This window comes from Periplaneta americana, chromosome 6 (genome assembly GCF_040183065.1).
Source record: "Periplaneta americana isolate PAMFEO1 chromosome 6, P.americana_PAMFEO1_priV1, whole genome shotgun sequence".
NCBI classification, from domain to species: domain Eukaryota; kingdom Metazoa; phylum Arthropoda; class Insecta; order Blattodea; family Blattidae; genus Periplaneta; species Periplaneta americana.
In genome coordinates this window covers 36,036,013-36,059,962 of record NC_091122.1, presented here as the reverse complement: position 1 = coordinate 36,059,962, position 23,950 = coordinate 36,036,013, and the positions used below count along the sequence as shown (strand labels likewise).

At 35.3% G+C, this 23,950-nt stretch overlaps 1 protein-coding gene across 4 annotated transcripts in view; it reads left to right on the top strand.

The window, feature by feature from the left end:
* The first annotated feature begins 395 nt into the window (after nucleotides 1–395).
* The window catches only part of LOC138701207 (transmembrane protein 47), a 564,207-nt gene continuing 540,652 nt past the window's right edge, over nucleotides 396–23,950 (top strand). For 2 of the 4 annotated variants that reach the window (XM_069827858.1, XM_069827860.1), the window contains exon 1: nucleotides 396–529. In XM_069827858.1, the coding sequence (XP_069683959.1) occupies nucleotides 399–529 (131 nt within the window). In that variant the 5' untranslated portion in view covers nucleotides 396–398. Of the gene's footprint in view, nucleotides 530–748; nucleotides 1,110–23,950 lie in introns of those variants that run through there. The other 2 variants (XM_069827859.1, XM_069827861.1) reach the window with 2 other exon arrangements.

The window sequence follows — 23,950 nt, the reverse complement described above, 5'->3', positions numbered from 1 at the left end:
ACCAAATTGGGCACTAAATAGAATTCATCCCTTTACTAAATTTGTAGAGTGTACTATGGCGTGAGACTTGCTAGAGACAATATACAACAAATCTGAGAGGAACATATCGGTACCGGTTTTCATTCCGTCCCTATAGAAAAGAGGTGAATCCCTACTTCTCTCAGCGAGAAACGAACTCGCAGCCACTATGTTTCTATAGAATCGTATTAACACGTGTTGCCTTTAGTAAGAATTTTCAAGCTTCACAGTTTCATAAACTACAAATTGATAATGCGAGCGAACTCTGTGTTCAAAATGCATTATTGTTTTGCGGGTGATTAGCTGGTTAACCAGCATCTTGGAATATTTTGTGTTGGAGACCTGCACCGTTGGCAAACCTGACAACTGTTGTAGACGCCATGATGAAATCAAACATGAATGCCTCGGTTGGAGGAAGTGTGATAGGTGGTTATAGTTTTGACGCAGGGTCTTTGGCCGAGTTTAGTGAATTTGATTCTACTTCAGTGGTTTTAGAATATCAAGCTGAAAGGTAAATAATCGAAGTTTAAGTTAATTTGGTAGTTTTTGCATGATGTGTGAAGGTAAGAGGAAAATATGTGCTAAATATAGCCTCGCTAGTCGGAGAGCAGCCAGTGTTTACAATGTTTGGAGTTCCCTACAGACGGTGTCAATGTTTTTATTGTTAAAGTCGTACTTTGTTTTTGTAGTTATTGTAGTGTTAACGTCTGTAGGGTGTTTGTCATGGTTTGCGGTAGTCTATGAGTTGGCTGCAGCAGGTAGAGTTTTATTTTCGACGGAGATGTCTCCTTGATTTGGTAGTTCTGTAGCACCTGTGTAATACTCGCTTGTCTGGCAGATAGTTGAGATACTTTAACACAGTTTTGATTGTTTTTTGTGAGTGACATAAAATTGGGGTCACCGTGTGAACTGGTTTGCATCACCTCGGAAGCTGTAGAGAAAACGCCCACCTATTAAAAATGAGTCACTAGAAGTAGTGTACAGTTGTGTTGTGTTTTGCTTGTAGTGAACTGTGCTTTTTGACCCGAGTTTTTAACTTGATCATAATTAATTACAGTGGTATACCATTACAGTTACTGCAGAATGTACGGGTAAGCATATCAAACAGTTTAAGCTTGGTGTGTTTAAGAAGTGAGAACATTGATTTTATCAAAGTTGTTACCTACTTTTTTTTAGGTTACTTTTAACCATGTAGTCTGGTCAAACTCCTATTGTGTAGGCCTACTTTCAAAATAAGTGTCCTTACAACTTTCGTATTCCTCAACGCTCATTTAACTTTTGTTTCGGGTACCCATTAGGTTGTTAGAATGATCTCCTTCCAAAATTATTTTTGGTAAATTTATAGATGCGTCCATATACGTATGTCGGTCGTTGTTCTTAGGTCCAGGACCAAATTCAAGGAGTAACATGTATACATCACATTTACATACACTAAATTGCTCTGGACCAAAGACTTCTTTGGAAGCACCTACGGTTTTCGATTTTTTGGTCGAGGGCGCGTGCTTTCTTTGTTGATAATTAGTCTAGAATTTGTTAGAAATAACTGTGCGTGCTGCATTCAAATACAGTAGGTACGTTGCCTTGGATCAAAGAACAGAATTTTCTGTATTAAAGCAAAACTGAAATAGTGCATGGACACGTCTCCTATTAATTTACCTTAAAGAGTGCCCAGTGTTAATTTCATTTTATGAATGTAGTTTAATGCACCAAGAATGAGTGAATAGAACGTTGACTGTTTTTGTATAACTCTTGCAGTGAATAATAGAACGGAATCCTGATCGAGATAGTTGAATACCTTACCTAGATAGAATGTATAGTTATTATAAATAGTATAGTAGTAATTACATTATGTAACTTGTTGGAAATGTCTATTCTTCTGAGGAATTATCTTTCAGATTCAGTATAACCTAAGAATAATTATAGATTAATTTTTCAGTTCAGTATACCGTGTGGATTTCTAAATATAGTACCTAGGGATTTAACATTGCCATTAAAAACGTATGTATAAACAAATTAAGCTCGTATCTTACGTAATTGGCCGTATGTATTGAATTGGGCATTGTAAAAAAAAAAAGAGTACGTACCTATCTATCGGAGCTGATTATTACGAAGCAGAGTTTCTTTGATGGCATTAACTTTCAAATAGAGAATTTATTTTACTACAGAAGAAAAGACTTTATTCATTGAACTATACAGTAAAGCGTAGGTAATTCTTAAGAGAGTTAAGAGACTTATTGCTGGATCCTTTCTCCGGTAAAAGAATTCCATCTCACAATACAATCAGCTTTGTTGTTAATTAATTTAGAAATACTGGAAGCGTGAAAAAAAAACACTAATAGAAATTTGTCAGCATATTAGGGCCTATGTATAATGATCATTTGGCAGAAGTCAAGACCTACTAGTTTTTTTGCACGATCGTGTTTTTTTGTTGTTGTACGAGGACTTACCGCTATTGTTGCAATGCCTTCTTGAGTTGGATTTACAACACGTGGACTGGTTGCTAGAGAAACAGGTTATTGTTACAGCTCTGAAGCTAGTGTTACAGGACATAACAGTACTAGGGCAGACTTTTCAGGAACCAATGAATTACAACCAATTTTCCATAACTGTTAAATAATTAGTACATGGGCATGTCAGAATCATCACTTTCATACAACTTAGCTGCAATGATTTATCAGATGTTTTAGGTCAGTAGGCTTTTCTATAGCCACGCGACACTCAAACTACCAACTTGAATTTTTCTAAGTTCTCCGATGCGGGAATTTGTGACAGGTTAAGTTAGTTTAGACTTTTCGGCCAATCTTCGATATCGTCCCACACCACATAAGGTTAGTAGGTTAGTTGAGGGGATTATTTAAGTGATGTGAATAGTGTGGGAGATACCTGAGTTTCGCCGGCTTTTTGTAAGTTATGCCTTGTATTTACGAATCTGTGACAGGTTAGGTTAAGTTAGTTTAGTTTGGTTCTTGGTATGCCTTGCATAAACGAATCTGTGAGAAGTTAGGTTAGATTAGTTTAGGGATTTTATATGCCTTGCATATACTAAATGAAGTGAATTGTGCGTTTCGCGTTATATTTTGAATTGTTCTATCTCTTTATTCCACGTGTTAAAATGATTAATTTTAGGTTATCTACACCGATTAATTCTTTCCAATGTTTACCTAGTTTTAAATATGTTTTCAAGTCAACTGAAGTCCGATACGAATTCTTCATATTCCAAACTACCTTCCATCTGAAAATTAGACTATTTTCCACTTTTTTCTTAAATATCAATACCTTAAAAACAATATACTTTGCATACTTCCACTCGGTAATGAGTTTTGGAATAATATTCTGCGGAAATTCCACAGATAGTAACAGTATATTTCTATTACACAAAAAGAGTAATTAGAATAATAGTAAGTGCCAAATCTAGGGAATCTTGTAGGACTGTTTTAAAAAAACTACAAATAATGCCCATGGCTTGTCAGTATATCTTTTCATTAATAGTCTTCCTCGTATGTAATCGTGAAAACTTTGTAACTAATTCAACAGTTCATAGCATAAATACACGTCAAAAAATGACTTTCATACTCCATCGGCAAGTCTATCGTGCTATCAAAAAGAGTGCGTTATATGGCAGTAAAAATTTTTAATAGTCTCCCTATCGATATAAAAAATGAAATTCAAAACGTAAGATTATTTAGGGCCAAATTAAAGAAGTACCTAATTTCTCACGCCTTTTATTCTGTAGGTGAATTCATGACATTCAATAACACTTCATGAAATTGATACTAAAACTATGTGTTGTACTAGTAGACTATATTGTAAATCTCGTCTGTATATATATTTCATCTAGACTGTGACTATAAATTAAGACTTTATAATAGTATTAAGTTTTTTGACTTGTTCCATATTCTAGCTGTAAAGCAATGTATGAATACCATGGAATGTTAATAAATACAATACAATACAAAAAGAACCTTCAGTGTCGCGTGCTGTAGAAAACTCTACTACTGTAATACACATTCTATTTTCCTATTACTTAAGATACCGGTACGAGTTTAAATTGTTTTTACACACGTTTCTAATGCCAGTGTTAAATCCCTATACACTGTATTTTAGAATTCACACTGTACAGTATATAATTTTTAAAGGAGTTTGGCTTGTGATCTTCTCCAGATTTAATTTACAACGTGGACAGAGCAATTTTAAGCTATAGGCTGTGTCACTCTGTTGGCCTCTCTTGCCGGCAAAGTATTCATAGCTGCTCATACCGAGTTCATCTGTTAACAGGACACACCATACTTTCGTAAAGGCGATTTGACAAAAGTATTGACATTGTGTCTTTGCAAGTAAAGCAGTTTAAGTGAAAAATAAATTTTACAATTTGTTTGATCACATAGTTCAGAATCTTCAGTGATACAGTTTAGAAGAGGCAGTATGTTCAAACACAAGTGTTTAGAAGTAGCCTACTATGTAACCTCCATGTCTGAAAAGGTTTTTCCATCTCAGTCAAGGTTCAAGTGTGACATTAACAGGAACACAGTGAAATAGAATGCTTGCGATATGAGTATTGTACGACGTCAAACATCCACGTAAGGTAACACCAGAAAACTCGTTGACAATGAACAAGTACAGACTCATGACCCACGCAGAATTCGGATCTTTTATTTTGTTAGCCACTCAGTATCGAAGTATTTTGTACTCCTTGCATACAGCACAAACTGTAAACTGCATAAACTCTTCTGATTGGGTACTTGTAGGCCTAATATATACAGGGTGAGGTGATTCACGGATTTACCGTCCCTTGCGGAGCTTATTTTCGAAGACATTCTAAGTAAAAAATGTCATATAAACATTTGTCCTATTCTCAGTATTTTCATAATTACACTAATTTGAAGTTGTTTGTAAAATACCATTTTTCTTGAGTTTTAAGGATAAAAGAATATTATAAATAAAGAATGAACTATTCAGGAGTATCATTTATTTAATTAGCTAGTATTCTCAAGGTAAAAATGTGTTGTGAAATCCATAGTTGCTTCGTAAAGATTTTTTTTTAATTTTTAACTATACAATTACATTTTCTTACGCATTTATCGCAACAATTGTTACAAATCACGCCACTCTTGTGAATTATTTAAGACTGTACATTAGGCTGCATAATTAAACTAAAAAGAATAACCTACGTAAAGATTAATTTTTGGCCCTGCAGAATATATGTTATGTAATAATGATTATTAGAGGAGAACCCGGCTCTTAGGTTCTACGTACCAAATGCTCTAACCACTGAGCTACGTCAAAGTTCAATCCACAGCACTGGGTCGAATCTCTCTCCTCTAGTGTTTTTCCCAAGTTTGACATTTTGACATATATTAAGTCAACTGCCATTATAATAATCATTGTTACCATAACAGCTATATTCTGGAGGACCAAAAATTAATCTTTTTCCTAGATTTCATAGCGTGTTTTGGGAAAGCCGTTGATTTAATTCCTAATATGCTCAGTAAATTTAAGAGAGCAGTGTGTTATGATAATAAATGGCTGAAAGGATTTCAGTTTTGTTATTTAAATGTACAGAAATTTGATCCGAACAATGTTACATTTTAAAACTTATTTTTAGAACGAAAAGTTACATTTATTCAGATCAAATTTGTGCACATGTAAAGGACAAAACTAAAATTCTCGCAATCACACTGCTCTCTGAAAATGACTGAGCATAATAGACATTAAGTCGATGGCTTTCCCAAAACACGCCAGGAAATGTTTAATATATATATTAAATCAACTGCCATTGAGTGACTTGGTGGCCGGGATTCCACAGTAATATTCACTGTTTGGAGAAGAATCTACATAAAGATTAATTTTTGGTCCTATAGAATATATCTGTTATAGTAAAAATGATTATTAGAGGAGGAAAATTCGCTCCGGCGCCGGGGATCGAACCCGGCTCCTTGGTTCTACGTGCCAAGTGCTCTAACCACTGAGCTACGCCGAAGTTCAATCCACAGCACCGGATCGAATCCCTCTCCTCTAGTGTTTTTCCCTTTGTGGCATGACTTCAAGTTCGACATATATGTTGACATATATTAAGTCAACTGCATTACATAAGGAGCGCACTCAATTGAGTGACTTGGTGGCCGGGATTCCATAGTAATATGCACTGTTGGGAGAAGATCTATGTAAAGATTAATTAATTAATTTCAAACCTGTTGTAACGCATTCAGGCGTTTAGGTTACAGTAAATACGTTGTGGAATCTAAGTGAAACTATTTTTTGTGCAGTTATTAATATGTATTGCATTATATTATGTACTTAAACTATTGATACCATGGTCATTACTACGTGATATTTATCTAGAAATATTCAGCATTGGTTCACAACGTTAGCACTTCACCACTGTTGTTTGGTGATTTTATTCTTTAAATAAACTAGTGAGAGAGATAGAGTACATATGCCTTTGAACCAATGAGTCGAGGTCACACCAGCCTTGTGAATTAGGTCAAGCTATGATAATAATCTAAATTCTTCCATGTAGGCCTGTGACGTTTAATGTGGGAAGGTCTTTGAGAACTATACCGTGTTTTAACATTGTTATTTGTAGGTTTCATACAAGTACGGCAAGGATGGTCGTATGTGTGCTGAGAGTCATATTGTACTTTTATTGTCCGGTATTAATTATTGATATTTGTTATTAATTATTATATCACAAGGGAGACCTCATAGAGAATTTTGTGTTCGAAATAATACGTGCGATATGAAATATTTGTTTTGTACAAGTTATTGTATAAAATGCCCAAGGAATCTTTAAGAACTTGTAAGGCCATCTCCTGTAAACGATTGATGTAAAGTCAAAATCTTCTGAATACTGAGACAGCAAAGCTGGAAATCGTTTTACGAGTACCAAAAAGAATTTTGATGACTTCCTAGGATTAAACGCCTAATACAAAAATATTTATAATTCAACTACATCCGTTTGTACGTACATGATGGGATTAAAATAAAGAACACTAGTGGATTTGCATGAACAATTGAGTCGTTGTCTGGAACAAGAATTAACCGCAAGAACTTGAGATAACAGAGTATCAAACATGTTATTTAGATCGTATAACATTTCGGAGAATGTCCGCCGAGTTAGCTCTGTAGTAGCGTGTTTGCCTCCAGACTAGCCGGCCCGGGTTCGATTCCCGGAGGTGCACAACTTCTGATCACTAAATTGTATACCAATGTGCTCGGTTAAATCCCAAATCTCTCAGCAGTGCATATGAAGGGAAGGCATATGTCACTGTTGATGATTCGTCCGTCGGATAGGGAAGTTAAGCCTGGCGGCCCCCTTGGTGCTATTCGACAGGAGTAGGCTACGTGCGGCACCGGGTTTCCTCTTCTCCCTTTCTCACCTTCATCATCATCCTCACCCATTCCCTACACTACACTTAACATACGCTCACCCTAGTACACAACATAACTCTTCACAGATACACTTCATGCATAACGTGGCCCGCCGAAGTGGTGTGCAATTTGAAAATGGGTCACAATCCTGCCATCTATCCGCAGTATGCGGAACCCGAATCACGCAAGTGAAGTGGGTAGGCATTAGACACACACACACATTCCGGAGAACGACATTAAAATGTTTCTAGAGGGCGCTGTATTTGTTGGAGGGAAATAATATTTTATCGGGAGGGAGATGTGTTATTAAGAATTCAATATATGCTGGAAACGGAAAAGCGACATAACGTAAGTTAAGTTGTTATTCCAGAGAACGCCTTAATTTTAGAGCTATACGTCAACATAAAGAGTAAAGCATAATTTTTAATTATGTGAAGAAAATGCAAGACTAAATATGGCGTATCTTGTGATTATTGTAAAAGTCATATGATGTAGCGAGATCGAAGGATTTGTACTTAGTGAATAAATGGAAGAAATAAAGTCGAATTGTGGTTAATGCAATGTTAAGACTTAGCTCTATGTTTTAATAGTCGAGTGCGCGTATCTTTTAATCTGAATTCTTACTGCTCTGAAAATGTTCTGTCATGCTTGGCGTGAAGTCCATTTGATTATTGAAAACTTTGAGATTGGAAACGTTTACATGTTCAGCCCGAATGTATTGTAAGTAAAGATATTGACATTTTGGGGGTACTATACCGATCATTTAATATTATTCCATTTTGAAACTAGGACACTTAGCGTTAATAAAATTAAGTAGCGAAGATAATATAGTTAGAAATAATGTTATTTGTATAAATTCGTTTGGTGAACTTTACCAGTCAGGGTTACATTATACCGCGTTCTTATTTTCGTTCAAGGGTCTTTCATCTGTTGCTATTTTTGTACAGATTTGCAACTACAGAATTGAAAGTTCTGTCCAATAAGGGTAGTGGGTGTGGCAGGTGAAATGAATAAAAATTCTTATTGGTTATCCATCAACGAATACAGTACTGTATTTGCATCTCCTGCCCTCCCCGAGACTTGTGTATGCGCTTCTAGTACCACAGTGGGTTTCGACAGTTCCGTCTCACAAACGGCACAATTCTCAAATAGAAAAAAAAAAGAGTTCATTAATTTAAAATCAGTGATCAATAGACAGTGGATGCGGGATGACTTATCGTTGAATGTAGGTGCACATTTACTGTATGTTACATTTTTTTCATTCAGACCATTGGCTCAACAGGTTTTAAACGTAAACAGACGACGTCAACATGCTACTGTATCTCCGTACAGTCAGAAGTAAAAGAAAAATAACGTACTGCAGTACATACCTTGCAAGGTTCAGTCCTCGTCATCATTGATGCAATTACCAGCGTTGCAGTAAACGACGATATATTCTCGTAACTTGTCGAAGCTGAATCGTCTTCGCCTATCGCTTAAACAGTTTTTGTATCGAGAGAATTTCAGAAGAAAACATCTAAAATGGGGATCACTCAATTTCTTTAGAGGAATATTTGTACTGAGTATCATGTTGCACGTGTCGTTAGACCCGCACAACTAAATGATGATGATGATGATGCTAATGGGTCCTCAGATTTCATTTCAACGCATTTCCTGTGCGATGTACTGTTGCAATGTTTCTCTATAGCTTGAGTTGTTCTGGTTTTTATTTCAATTTTACATACATTATACACGATATTGTCTTCGTTAATACATAAAATGCCACTCTCATATTTCTTAATTGCATTTCTTATCTCTGAGCGAATTTAATGTTTTGCCATTATGAATGGATCAGCACAACATATTCAACGCGTACTAAATACTTGAGCAGGATAACACAACTGCACACATTGCGTTGCAATGTTACTATGAACAGATCGGAGTTCATTCGTTTTGTACGCTGCTGTACTCGCCAGGTACACAAAAGACGGACGGCACGTGCCATATACTCTGATATGAAACAACTTCACTTTTCCTTAAGTCATCCCGCATCCACTGTCTAGTGATCAATATGAATGTCGTAATCAATAAAATATTCTGTTTTCCTTTAACAAAAGTATCACTACAAGAGACAACCAATTCCCATTCAAATGGCAAACCCATTTCTTAAGGTAAGGTCACACGTCGATACTTTTGCAGCGCTGCAGTACAAAAAAACTGCGCAACTCTCGTACTGCGACGTGTGAACAACGGCTCAACCTGAAAAGCAGCGGCTGCCGAACCTGCTGCTCGTTACTTTTCCATGCTGCGCGCAGCTTAAAAGTAGCGACGTGTGAACAGGGTTCTCAGGGTTGCAGCCGCAGCATTTTTGATATCGGTTTTGTTGAAACTTTTGCTGCGGTTGCAACCAGTGTTGCCACCCAAATGTGCCAATGAGACTTTTATTGTTTGGATGTATTTTAATGTTAGATGTGATGAAAATAAATTATTTCTAACAGTTATTAAATGCACAACACACTCTGAGCATATTTGCTGACGATATAATTCACTTTTTAAATTTTCTGTAGCGTAGTTTCAAATAGGAGGGTTGCCAACATTGATTACGTGAATATGCTGTTGGTTATCATTTAAGTATATAGGCGTTTTTAAAAGCTTCATAGTAAAAATAATGCCAATTTCTGAATACTAGTTAGAACAGAAAATCAAATAATAGATAAGTAAGCTTTCGCATGAGTTTATTAATAATGCGAACATAACCACAAAATGTATATTGAGAAGTCAACACGGAGATGGGAACCTGCAGCATGACTGCGGCTGCAAAAGTAGCGCCTTGTGTGTGAACAGACTCGCAACCTCCAGTTGCAACTTTTGCTGCACTCGGGTTGCACAGCACGAAAAGTAGCGTGCAGCGCGCTACTTTTGGCTTACGTGTGAACACGACACGCAACTTTTGCAGCTGCAGTACAAAAGTTCAGCAGCAAAAGTAGCGACGTGTGACCGTACCTTTAGTGCCCGTATAGGGTCGTGTCTATTTCTCCTACGTAAGCAATCGAACTATAGGATGTCGAACTTGATTTCTGTCGAACTTAAGAGCTTCCACTGTATTTATTGTACAGAAATGTTGTGAACGGATGAAACATCATTGAGTCGATACGAAATTAGAAGTATGTAGTACAAAGCAACCCTGAACCCTGAATGATAAGAAGTTGCTCCAATTGACTGTACTTATGCGTTGTACTGGAACGAACTTCTTTCAAGCAAATTTTAATAGGCATAAAATGGTGCCAATGATAAACTGCTCATTCGTCGTTCTATCCTTTGTATTCACTGAAAGGGGCCCGAGTGAACGTGACTGAGGCGGTAAGAGCTGACATCATCTTCATTAGGATGGCTGTGTTAATGATGACGGAGACAATATATTCTGTAAGATAGTAGCACGTTTAAACAAATGACAGTGAAGCAAGAAATTCAGAAGTCATTACTGGAATTAAGACTTTTTTATTACAATTTGAGGGTATTGAAGAGCCCATTAAACCTGAATGTGTTTAATGTGAACATTATATGATATACTATACAGGGCTTTCATTTCATAACTTCCCAGTGTAAATAACTAATTATTTAAATTGAATTCAATTTAAACACAAAAACACGTCAGTTTAGATGTTGAGGGGGAAGTCTGAATCCAAGCTTAATTGCATTTTAGATTTCATCTCCACCCTAGCAACTCCCACTTTGAAATTTCGAATGGCACCCATATATTTTTATACTTAAATATGAAAGAGTATTCAGTTGTTTATATACTTCATTCATTTGTTTTTGCATCTTTTGTGTTCTGTCGTCGCCTGACGGTATATATGTGTATGTATTTATTCACACTGCAAATGGGTATATACCCGGTGGCAGTGGTAACTAATTACACTCAATAATGACAATTAATAATAAACACAACTAATAAAACAATAATTAATAATAATAATATAACAATAATAATAATAATAATAATAATAATAATAATAATAATAATGAGCATCCTAAATTAAATGAAGCATGGTCACTTAAAATAACATTTAAAGTAAATCTAATTTGTATCTTAACCCTGAGTTCGAAGTAAGACCCACGAGTGTGACAGGTTCATACCTACACAAGTACCTTTCGGCACTACACTTATTTCGCTGTGAACTCACTCACTGCACTGATTCTACCTGATTTCACTAACACTGCTAACCATTTCACTGTTCAAATACTTTGCACAGCCACTTCACTGACACCAACACACTTCACTTACACAATAGACTTCACTGACACTACACACTTCCTCACTGATAGAACACTTCAAATAACAAGATATCAATTACACCCTTTAAATAGTTACTACCGTCTATTAGTAAAGTCCTTAAGCCTATTTTTAAATACATTTTTGGTTATTTCCAAAGCCTTTAGTAAGTGTGCAGGTAAAGCATTCCAGTCCCTTATAGTACGATTGAGAAAAGAAAACTTTCCAGTGTCCGTCCTCTATCTTCTTTCCCTCAATTTATATGAGTGGTCGTTCCTTGAAGAGTAATTTGACGGCTGCAACCTATTTTTTATTTCTCTCCAGGCAGGCTCACCTCTGTATGTTTTGAACATTGCGCACAATCGAATTCGCGCTCTCCTGTCCGTGAGTGTGTCCCATTTTAATGGTGAATTATTACGAAAACACTTGTGAGCCCGTTTTTGAATCTTTTCCAGTGTCTTAATATGTTCTAATCTGTAAGGATCCCAACATGCAGCACCATATTCCATTACTGGACGTACTAGTGATTTATATGCAATCTCTTTGGATTTATCAGAGCCTTTCCTTAGTACCCTCATCACAAAGTGTAACGCCCTCCATGCATTTCCCGCTGTGTCAGTAACGTGTTCCCCCCAGCCGAGATCGCTACTAAATGTTATTCCTAGGTATTTACATTTGTAGAAATTTGATAGTCTTATAGCGAATAATTTGCATAGTGTGTCTCCGTTACGTGAAAAATGAACAATTTACGTTACAAGATAAGACAGTGATTGGTTCTTCACTTTTTAGCTGCTTCAGTTGGCTTTGAACGACCAAAATTAAACGATAAAAGTTTTCTCTTTCTTTATTTTGCTATTTTTCCCTTTATTGTACTTAACCGCTCTTAATAGGATTTATTTTTACCTCTGTTATTTTGACCTGGATTCTGTTCATCCACGATCAGATAAAGGCTGTTGACCAGTGCATTAGTCGAAGCTCCTTCGTGCATTAATGGCGTTATTTGTTGAGATTTGGCGTGCAGCTTAAGTCCACGACTCCCCTTTTTGTCGTCTTCATTCGTTCTCCGTAGCCTCCCTGGTGAGCTAAAAAAAGTTCAGCTCTCTCCGATCTATACATCGCCCAGACGGTTTCTCACGTTTTGTTTACTTATATTGACTACAAAATAAGTGTAGTATTATAATCTTATTAAATATTAGACAGAATTGGGGTATGACATCCTGACTTTATACTTTATATATATATATATATATATATATATATATATATATATATATATATATATATATATATATATAGCTACTTCTTGTAATATAGAATACTCAGATATCTTTTAGTCTGAAAGGTTAAATAATAATAATAATAATAATAATAATAATAATAATAATAATAATAATAATAATAATAATAATAATAATAATAATAATAATTGACCCTCTAAGACTTTGCTTATAAGCGTAAATAAAATAATAGCTTGAATAAAATTGGTAATTTCTTGCAATGTAGAATAGCTACTCAAATAATATATTTTAGCCTGAAAAGTTAAATAATAATAATAATAATAATGATAATGATTGGTCCTCTAACACGTTGCTTATAAGGTAAATAAAAAAATAATAACTTGAATTGGTAATTTTTCAAACATATAGAATACTCACATATATTTCAGCCTAAAAGGTGAAATAATAATAATAATAATAATAATAATAATAATAATAATAATAATAATAACAACAATTGAACCTCTAAGACTTTGCTTATAAGCGTAAATAAAATAATAGCTTGAATAAATTTGGTAATTTCTTGCAATGTAGAATAGCTACTCAAATAATATATCTTAGCCTGAAAAGTTAAATAATAATAATAATAATAATAATAATAATAATAATGATAATAATAATAATAATAATAATAATAATAATAATAATGATGATGATGATGATGATGATAATTGGTCCTCTGACATGTTGCTTATAAGGTAAATAAAAAAAAATAATAGCTTCAATTGGTAATTTTTTAAATATAGAATGCTCACATATATTTCAGCCTAAAAGCTTAAATAATAATAATAATAATAATAATAATAATAATAATAATAATAATAATAATAATAATAATAATAATTGACACTCTAGGACGTTGCTTTTAAGTGTAAATAAAATAATAGCTTGAATAAAATGGTAATTTCTTGCAATGTAGAATAGCTACTCAAATAATATATTTTAGCCTGAAAAGTTAAATAATAATAATAATAATAATAATAATAATAATAATAATAATAATAATAATAATAATAATAATAATAGACCCTCTGAGACGTTGCTTATAAACGTAAATAAAATAATAGCTTGAATAAAATTGGTAATTTCTTGCAATGTAGAATAGCTACTCAAATATATTTTAGCCTGAAAAGTTAAATAATAATAATAATAAAATGAACAATAATAGATAATAATAACGTAACATTTGATGGAATACTGTAAGACTTCGCTTATCAGCGTAAATAGAAGCTTTGTAGATAAGTTTATGGATATTATGATAGAAATCTCCATCATTAAATGCATGGATATGTTGGGTGTGTACAGTGACGACTGGTTTAAAAATAGATCTCACGTGTTCATGCTACATGTTTTCTTCCTGCCGCTATGAAGTTAATGTTGAATGTAATAATCAAATATGACGGACATGCAACACCCATCAAAGTCAGAAACGTGGGAGTAAAATTTGAACAATTGTAGGGATTGATCTTAAAATATGTAAGGGATTGTGTGACGAAGCCTTGACATTTAGTAGAAAATTTATCATAGAATGCAAAATTCAATTTTTCATGTTGTTTAGATTGTGATATTATTCACGGAGAATTTAAGGCTCATTCACAATGAAAATTAAACATAACGTAAGCGTTAACTTAATATAAACGTTGCGGTAAAATCAAAAAGTCATACCGTCATTCACGATGGGAACATAAACATACTTGGTAACCATGGAAACATAACAACGACGCCATTTCCTCATACTCTGTCGTATACTTTAGCGCTCCACGATTGTGTTCTGTTTCCAAATCACGTAAGCATAAGCATGAAAGTTTGGAGTTTGCAAACTTTCATGTTAACGCCTTACGGTAATGTTTATGTCAATGCTAAAGGTCCATTAAACATAACCGTAACATAAACACAGAAATTTGCGCCCAGGCTACCTAATGGGATCATTCACAATGATTCACATAAGCATTGACATAAACATTACCGTTAGACGTTAACATGAAAGTTTGCAAACTCCAAGCTTTCATACTTATGCTTACGTGATTTGCAAACAGAACAAAATCGTGGAGCGCTGAAGTATACTACAGAATATGAGGAAATGGCGTCTTTGTTTTGTTTCCATGGCTACCAAGTATGTTTGCTGTTATGTTTATGTTCCCATCGTGAATGATGGTATGACTTCTTGATTTTACCGTAACGTTTATATCCTTAAGTTAACGCTTACGTTATGTTTAATTTTCATTATGAATGAGCCTTTATGTGAATTATTGTGAATGATCCCATTTGGTAGCCTGGGCGCAAACTTCTGTGTTTATGTTACGGTTATGTTTAATTTTCATTGTGAATGGGCCTTTAAGGTAGTCTGTAAATTAAGATAATATTGTAACTCTTCACGTAAATTATAGAAAAAAAAATGCATGTGACATTACTTCAGCCGAATTGTTAGTAAAATCTTATGTCCCTTTAGTTCATTAAACACTGAATAACCGCGGCGTACGTGTAGTCTCTTGTAGAATGGCCTCTTCACCGAGAGATAACTATTAAATACTTGACAGAATGCATTAAATTTGACAGTAATGAAGGAGTAGTGTGCAGGTTATCTTGAAGTATAGTCTTAAGGCGCGTCTCCACTATTAAACAAACAACATGTTAAATATAACATGTTGAATTTAACATGTATATGGACATTTCAAGTCTCAATTGACTTAACATGTTGACTGAGTATGTTGAAGTTAACACTTTTAACATTTTGGCGTGTTTTGCAGCACCAATGGAAAACATGTCAAGTCAATTCATTTGCTGGTGCAGCGTCGGTACAGTTCGGCAAAGTTCGTACAGTTTCCATAGTAACAACTAACTTCCGATTTGTGGCGCGTATCTTGATCATTTTTATACTATCATTGGTCCTTGGTGTTGGCTGTAAGTTGTTCGAAGTAATGGAGTGGACGAAAGAAAATAAGTTAGAATAAAATTAATGCACTGATGGAAAGGCCTTGTTTGTGGGATGTGTCTGCAAAAGAATACAGAGACAAAACAAAGAAAGCCGACTGTTTTAGAAAACTGGAATTATTATTTAATTATTCTCGAGAATACAATAAGAGAGTTTTCGCACTCTCGTCATAAGCTAAACGTTTATGCTATGTTGACGTCAGTAATGATCGTATTTGGTGATGTATGTTAACGTTCATAAAACTTCGGAAAGAATAATTATACGATATTACCCGCTCCTTTAACATCTATCATGTCGTAGTCAAACAATCGCGCTGTAATTTTTTTAATTGAGATGAAATGGCTGCTCTTAAATTGTTCCTTTCTTTGATGTAACAGTAAGTATTTTTGCAGCACTGTATTAAAGTCGTGTTCTGACATTCTCAGCAAGTTTTGAATCCAAATCAATCTTCAACTTTAAGCTCATTTAGAATGTCTTCTGCATTGTATCTTTTACTAAGATACTGCCACACTCACATTGTCATTTTCTTCCTTTTCAAGGCCTTGTAACAAGCAATAGAGGCAGTTACAAAAACCAAATCATCATCTGAATCCATTGTCCAAGGTTTGAAAAAAAGACACTAACTACATTAAAATCTCATGGACTCTTTATTGTGGACTACGTAAAGAAAGTCAAATTTATCATGTTTAACAATGTGGACAAAGTGTAAAATGAAATTAACATTAACATGTTCAATCAACATGTTGGGATGTTAACAGTAAACAATTTAACATGTTGTTGTTAAATGTTTAATAATGGAGACGAACCTTACAAGTTTCGTCGCACAGATACTTTGTCCCAGAAAGGAGGCATTGCGCATGATCAGAGGACGTGCGTCCTGGGTCACAAAAGAGGATTAGTTTATATAATAAAATTAGTTTTGTTTCGTTGTATATCTGATCACGTGTACAGCCTCTTTTCTTCTGTGCGACAAAACTTTTTTCTAAGACTGTACATTGGTTTCCTTTGCCGACATGATTCCATTATGTTCTATCCAAAGGGGAATTTACCAATAGACTAAATAGGCTATAGCCTAAGGCAGCAAATTAAGGGAGGCAATTTTTAAGAGCTGTTTTACCTTCATTATAACAGGTTTGCACAGGGAATGAATGATTGTCGAGATGATTAGTCCGAGCACCGGTGGAATGATCTGGAGGGGAGATCTAGCCCCTCATTATCGTCTGATACCTCTCCACTTTAATTCAGGAGTAATTGCTGTGGTGAACGTGGCTTTTCTTGTTTACGATGAATTAAGTAGTGTACTATTTACGTTCAGAAATGAATGAAGAAGACTTAATGCTCTTACTTTCCTTAACTTGAAGTTAGAATTGTTGATATCATTGGAATATGACGATCTAATAGCTCAATTTGCTATTCAAAAGTCAAGACGTCAAAAAGTGATAGGCCTAATCAATTTAAGTCTTTTGACCGTAGAATATTCTAAGCCAACATAATTGACCTGGTACATACTGTACGTATGTCTATTATGGTGATAAACTGACATTACTTAATTATGTACTGCAATAGATGTTTAACTGTCCACACCTGTGGAGTAACGGTTAGCGCGTCTAGCCGCGAAACCAGGTGGCCCGGGTTCGATTCCCGGTCGGGGCAAGTTACCTGGTTGAGGTTTTTTCCAGGGTTTTCCCTCAACCCAATATGAGCAAATGCTGAGTAACTTTCGGTGTTGGACCCCGGACTCATTTCACCGGCATTATCACTTTCGTCTCATTCAGACGCTAAATAACCTAAGCTGTTGATAAAGCGTCGTAAAATAACCTACTACCAGATGTTTAGCTGTATAATGTTCAAGAACTTACTTATGACTTTTAGAGAACCTGAAGGTTCATTGCTGCCGTCACATAAGCCCGCCATCTGTTCCAGTCCTGAGCAAGATTAATATTTTAATATTATCCTCCCATTTACGTCTCGGCCTCCCCAAAGATCTTCTTCCCTCCGGCCTCTTAACTAACATTCTATATGGATTTCTGGATTCGCCCATACGTGCTACATGCCTTGCCCATCTCAAACGTCTGGATTTAATGTTCCTAATTATATAAGGTGAAGAATATAAGCGTGAAATTCTGCATTGTGTAACTTTCTCCAATCTCCTGTAACTTCATCCCTCTTAGCCCCAAATATTTTCCTAAGCACCTTATTCTCAAACACCCTTAACCTCCGTTCCTCTCTCAAAATGAGAGTCCAAATTTCACAACTATACAGAACAACCGGTAATATAACTGTTTTATAAATTCTAACTTTCAGTTTTTTTGACAGCAGACTGGATGATAAAAGTTTCTCAACCGAATAATAACAGGCATTTCCCATATTTATTCTGTGTTTTATTCCCTCCCGAGTATCATTTATATTTGTTACTGTTGCTCCCAGATATTTGAACTTCTCCACCTCTTCAAAAGATAAATTTCAAATTTTTATATTTCCATTTCGTACAATATTCTCGTCACGAGACATAATCATATACTTTGTCTTTTCGGGATTTACTTCCAAACCTATCTCTTTACTTGCTTCAGGTAAAATTCCCGTGTTTCTCAAATACATTTTAATACTATCCTCTCATTTACGTCTCGACCTCCCCAAAGATCTTCTTCCCTCCGGCCTCCCAACTAACATTCTATATGGATTTCTGGATTCGCCCTGCCCATCTCAAACGTCTGGATATAATGTTCCTAATTATGTAAGTTAAAGAATACAATAACAGTTCTGCGCTGTGTAACTTTCTCCATTCTCCTATACCTTCATCCCTCTTAACCCCAAAAATATTTTCCTAAGCACCTTATTCTCAATACCCTTAACCTCCGTTCCTCTCTCAAAATGAGAGTCCAAATTTCACAACTATATAGAACAACCGGTTATATAACTGTCTGACTTTAAGCTTTTTTGATCCGAGGCTTATGTTGGGGTTTCGTAACAAGCTGTTTTTTACGGTGATAGGTTGTTAGCCCTTCGCCCAACCCCCAAGCTAGAGGTCTATCTCTTATCGGCTGTCCGCGACTGTTTATTCAATATATTCGCAGCTACCCTCCATAAATGTTTAAATAGATTAATATAAATAAAACAGCTTTAAATGTTCTTACTGAAATAGGGACCACTTCTTTTATTTGAAGAGTACAGGGGTAAAACCTGATACGTTACGTTTTACTGTTTTTATAGGAGAGCAAGTTAAAAGTTTCGAGACCCATTTTATTCTATTGTCTTTGGGTTATCATTCTTAAAATTTCTTTGGCCTAATGATGTTGTTGTTCTTTACAGTTTACACATATCTACACTATCTGAGCTAATACATGACATATAAAACAGAAAATCTATAATTTTGGTCTTACCAAGTTTTGCCTTGTGCTCATTTGTTTCCTACTTTGCCTATGACGTCAAAAACTTAAAAAAAAAAACTATCCTTTTGTAATTAAATCAGTAGGCCTACATTAGAATAATAAACGCGATTTTCAGTCGTTTTTAAGTTATTATTTTTGATCTCAGGAAAAAGGACCAATTTATAATATATAATTACTTTAAGAGAACAGCGGCTTGCGTTTTGTAGATTAGAATAGCCAAGCTTCAAATCCGCCCCAGCTTCCATCGATACATTAATTTCGATACAAAGCACCCTTAGATAACAAATAGCTGTAGTTAACATTCTGTAGATGAACAAGAGGGGATCGAAAATAGAAGAGACAATACCTTAGTGAAGCCCGTACCAAGCCATAGATTGTGGAGAGTAGATTCCAACATTGCCAGACGGAGGCAATCAGCCGTTTAAAAGAATCTGACTTACTGAAATGCTGCCGTTGTTAGGTTTCTCGACTGCGGTAGTTGCACGTTTACTCCTCTGCAAATTGGCCAAATGGCTAACGTTGTAAATTAAGGGGTTAGGTACAGCTTAAAGCAGTAAAATTTTGGAAATATTCAACATTTTTTTCCTCCATTACTGTATCTTGTACAAAAATGAAAATTAGTATGTGCAAAACACTATCCTTCTGCTATACGAAAAAAAAATATTTTTACGATAAAAAAATTATTTACATTTTTTTTTTTTTTCAAAATTCAGTTCACTGTGCAGTGATGAAGCGTTTCCCTCATAACTTAAAAACTATCCAACATTCTGTGATGAAATTTTTTATGTGTATTTATGCATGTCATATCTACAATATGATGCAGGATCACTTCTCTACCTTTGATAGATTGTTTGATAAAAATAAATTCATTAAAAAAAAGATCAAATATCAGTATTTTGTTCTAACACAAAATAAAAAATATAATATTTAATAAGGAATATAGTTGAAAGAGCATGGTATTGTAAACATGAGTTTCAGCAATAAAATAAAAGAGAAAGAACATGAAAAAGTTAACAAGTTTATGAGTTATGAGGGAAACGCTTCATCACTGCACAGTGAACTGCCATCATTTTGAATTTTGAGAAAAAAAATGAATAATTTTTTTAATCGTTTTTTTAATTGGGTTATTTTACGACGCTGTATCAACATCTAGGTTATTTAGCGTCTGAATGATATGAAGGTGATAATGCCGGTGAAATGAGTCCGGGGTCTAGCACCGAAAGTTACCCAGCATTTGCTCGTATTGGGTTGAGGGAAAACCCCGGAAAAAACCTCAACCATGTAACTTGCCCCAACCGGGATTCGAACCCGGGCCACCTGGTTTCGCAGCCAGACGTGCTGACCATTACTCCACAGGTGTGGACTTTTTTTAATCGTAAAAGTATTTTTTATAGCAGAAGGATAGTATTTTACACATACCAATGTTCATTATTGTACAAGATACAGTAATGGAGGAAAAAATGTTGAATATTTCAAAAAATTTTACTGCTGTAAGCTGTACCTAACCCCTTAATATTTGTGATAGTCACCGGCTCAGCTCAGACGTTAATCACTAGGGCTGGAATTTTCATGATTTAGCGTATTTTTTATAAGATCAATGACTTGCTAAATTATACAGAAATTCATCTTATGAAAAAAGTATTAAATTAAATTACAGTAGCCTACTTTAATAATTTGTTAAATATTGCAATTAGAAAAGAATTGCAAGGACATTTTTTCTTCCTTATGACATGAATAATCAGTTAAAATAATGACACTTATATCCTTTACACCTGTATATGCGGACATCCCTTGTGTAGAGGAATGGACTCGTTCACTTTGTTGAATTTATCGGATATGACGTAAATGTCGATATGATTTCCATACCACAAAATCCTTCCATTCTTTTATATTACTGTAGGTTGAATATAGATGTTAAAAGTCAAAACCAGACAGAGTTATTATCGTAAGACCTCATACTGTTCTCCAACCAGGAGATTAACCGTGAAAGGAATGTGCTTGCTATTGTGTGATCTATTGGAGCGAAGTACAGTACGATTATTTGGTCGCCGGAGATGTGCGCCTGGGTCAGGCGAGTCCATTAAGTTACGCCAGGGGGTGTTTGGATTAGTTACTCGCTTGCCTTCGGAGCGATCGGATGTCATGCGTGCGGTAGAGCGGTATGTTTCCAGTACAGTTAAGCTGTACTGCATTCCTTTACCGACCGCTTGCCCTTATCTCTGCTCCGGAGCTGTCCCCACTACTCTATTACTTCCCCTCTTTCGCGTCGCTGAGCTGTCAGGACTAAATAATCGGTCTGTAGATAGATAATATTACCATTATAACGTCAGTTGAAAAAACATGCGCTCTCCTGCATATGTTATTTCCTGTATGAGAGATTAAAAGACCAGGAGATTAACCGTGATCTAATTTTGTAACTAGGGTAGTATAATATGTGTGTTATCGTTTGTGCTTTGAGAGTTAGCCAGTGGAGATGCGTGCACCCACGTGTGACCTTATGACATCAACATTCATTCACAGCATTATCCTGCTGCTATATACATTGACCCCGCTGCGTCTCATTCCCCTGAGACTTTCTCCTGGTTGCAGTCCATATTGGTTTGTAACGTCATCTGATCCGCAGATGCAGTACGAAGTGCAGTTAATACCTAGTAGTATAGAAATCTGAGCACACCACCGTTTTTAAAAACTTTTTTTTCTTAAACTAAACGGCTACTGGAATCCGTACTGCAAAAACTACAAATTTGTATACATTTCGTTAAAAGAGCATGTTTCCCGTTCACGACCTCCCCTAGTAAAAATAATAAAGAGAAGAAGATCAGGAGCTTCCATATTTAAATATGATAGGAAACGTGTGTACTTGATTCCAAATATAATTTAATGGCTGATGCCTTTCTGTGATCTGGATATGGCAGTGATTGCTTTTAGTACGCCGATTCAGATATTGAGTGATGTTGAAATTATGCAATTCTTATCGGTTCGTCCCAGTCATATTACGTCGGGACTATTTATATAGTCTGGTCGAGCCATTTGTCTCTTCCACTCTTCGCCACAGTTATTAAAGAATCGTGCAGAGACTTCGCCGTGCTTCATTTGAAGTGTGCTAACGTCTGAAATTTATTTTTCAAAATGTTTCATTATTCTTATTTTCTTCTTAAATAGATTATAAGTTTAAAATACATTTTAATGTTTGACTTGCAAGCGTGATATTTTTAAAATTCAGTTGCTTGGAATAAATTTCATCGTTATTAGACCATACTTTCTATTTAACAACGTGAATCGGAGGCAGAAGTGTGTGTGTTTTTTTTTTCGTAACCCTTCGGGATTTCACTTTCAGCTCATCTTTTGCGACTTTCGAATGAAGATTATACGAACATTTGTCGGGCTCCCGTCACTTGGAGTCAGCATGACGATGGTCCTGCAGCTAATATATGACGTCAGTTGACAACGGACCAAGATCCGTGCAGTAGGCAGGAATTGAACACACTACCATTGCTTTCAGTTAATATTGAAGCTGGTCACCATAACCGTTGTGTACACTGGGATAGGTAGACAGAAATTTAACTCTCCAGTACTCGCGCGGCATACATTTGTAATCCACTGCTGATTATTACATCATCACATTTCCGCTTTGAATGCTGATAGCGTGAAATTTTCAGTACCTTCCTGTTACAGTTCAGTTTGGCGTGTGTGGATGTAATTGTCTTTTTTTTTTTTTTCCTGTTTAGAAATTATAGGTTTTTAGAGTAATTTGTGCGAGTGCTAACGCCAGTGATTTAACAGAACAGAATATGAGTATATTTTCGATTTTTTAAATTTGTAATTAGATTTATTTCTATACGCCGTTCATAAGACAATTTTACACGTATTTTCTATTGTTGCAGTCCTTATTTTATCCTGTAATGTAAATGATTACGTGGACATATTTGATAGTACAGAACAATGAATTCTTTTGTGCATATTATCGCACTATAGACTATTGTACCTAATTCCAATAACCAGTTTCGTCCTTCATACTAGTAACTCATGTTGAAATAAATCTGTACCTACTCTATAAAAGAATACCTTGCGTACTGTAAATTCAGTCTTCACTTCTGCCCGATCCGAAAAGATAAAATTACTCAGATATGCTATCTATTGTCCGTCCAAGTGGTTTTGTTGTAGAAAGGAGGGAAATCACGTGACAGTTAATTAATGAACGAGGCCCTTTTTATTTAAGTTATTTTAAACAGTTGTATAATATTACGTAGACGTCCAATTCCTAACAGAAATTAATGTTTACAGAAAAGAGCTAAGACAGCCCAGCCACTAGCCTTTACAGAGGGGCGAACAGAAGCGGGTGGGTGAAACCGGGATGCGACGTAGGGAAAAGGACGACAGTACCTGTGCGAAAATATGATTCAATATTGAAAGTTCTTTCGTCACTGGAAAACGCGAACATATTTCTGGAACGTACTATGCTCACTAACTCAGTAGTACTGTTTACTATGACCGTGAGGCGACTTTGACTGTATACGCGGCCTTAGTTCTGTGTGGAGGACGGTTGGAAGTTTACTAGTAAATGGGGTGGGAGTGAAGTACATTCAAAAACTCAGTTACAATAAAAATTGAAGTAAAAATAAAATGATGTCCCTGTACATGTAAGAATGCGACCCATTTTTTAACCAAGTGATGTGAAATATTCATGTATAGCTAATAATTAAATGAAGATTAG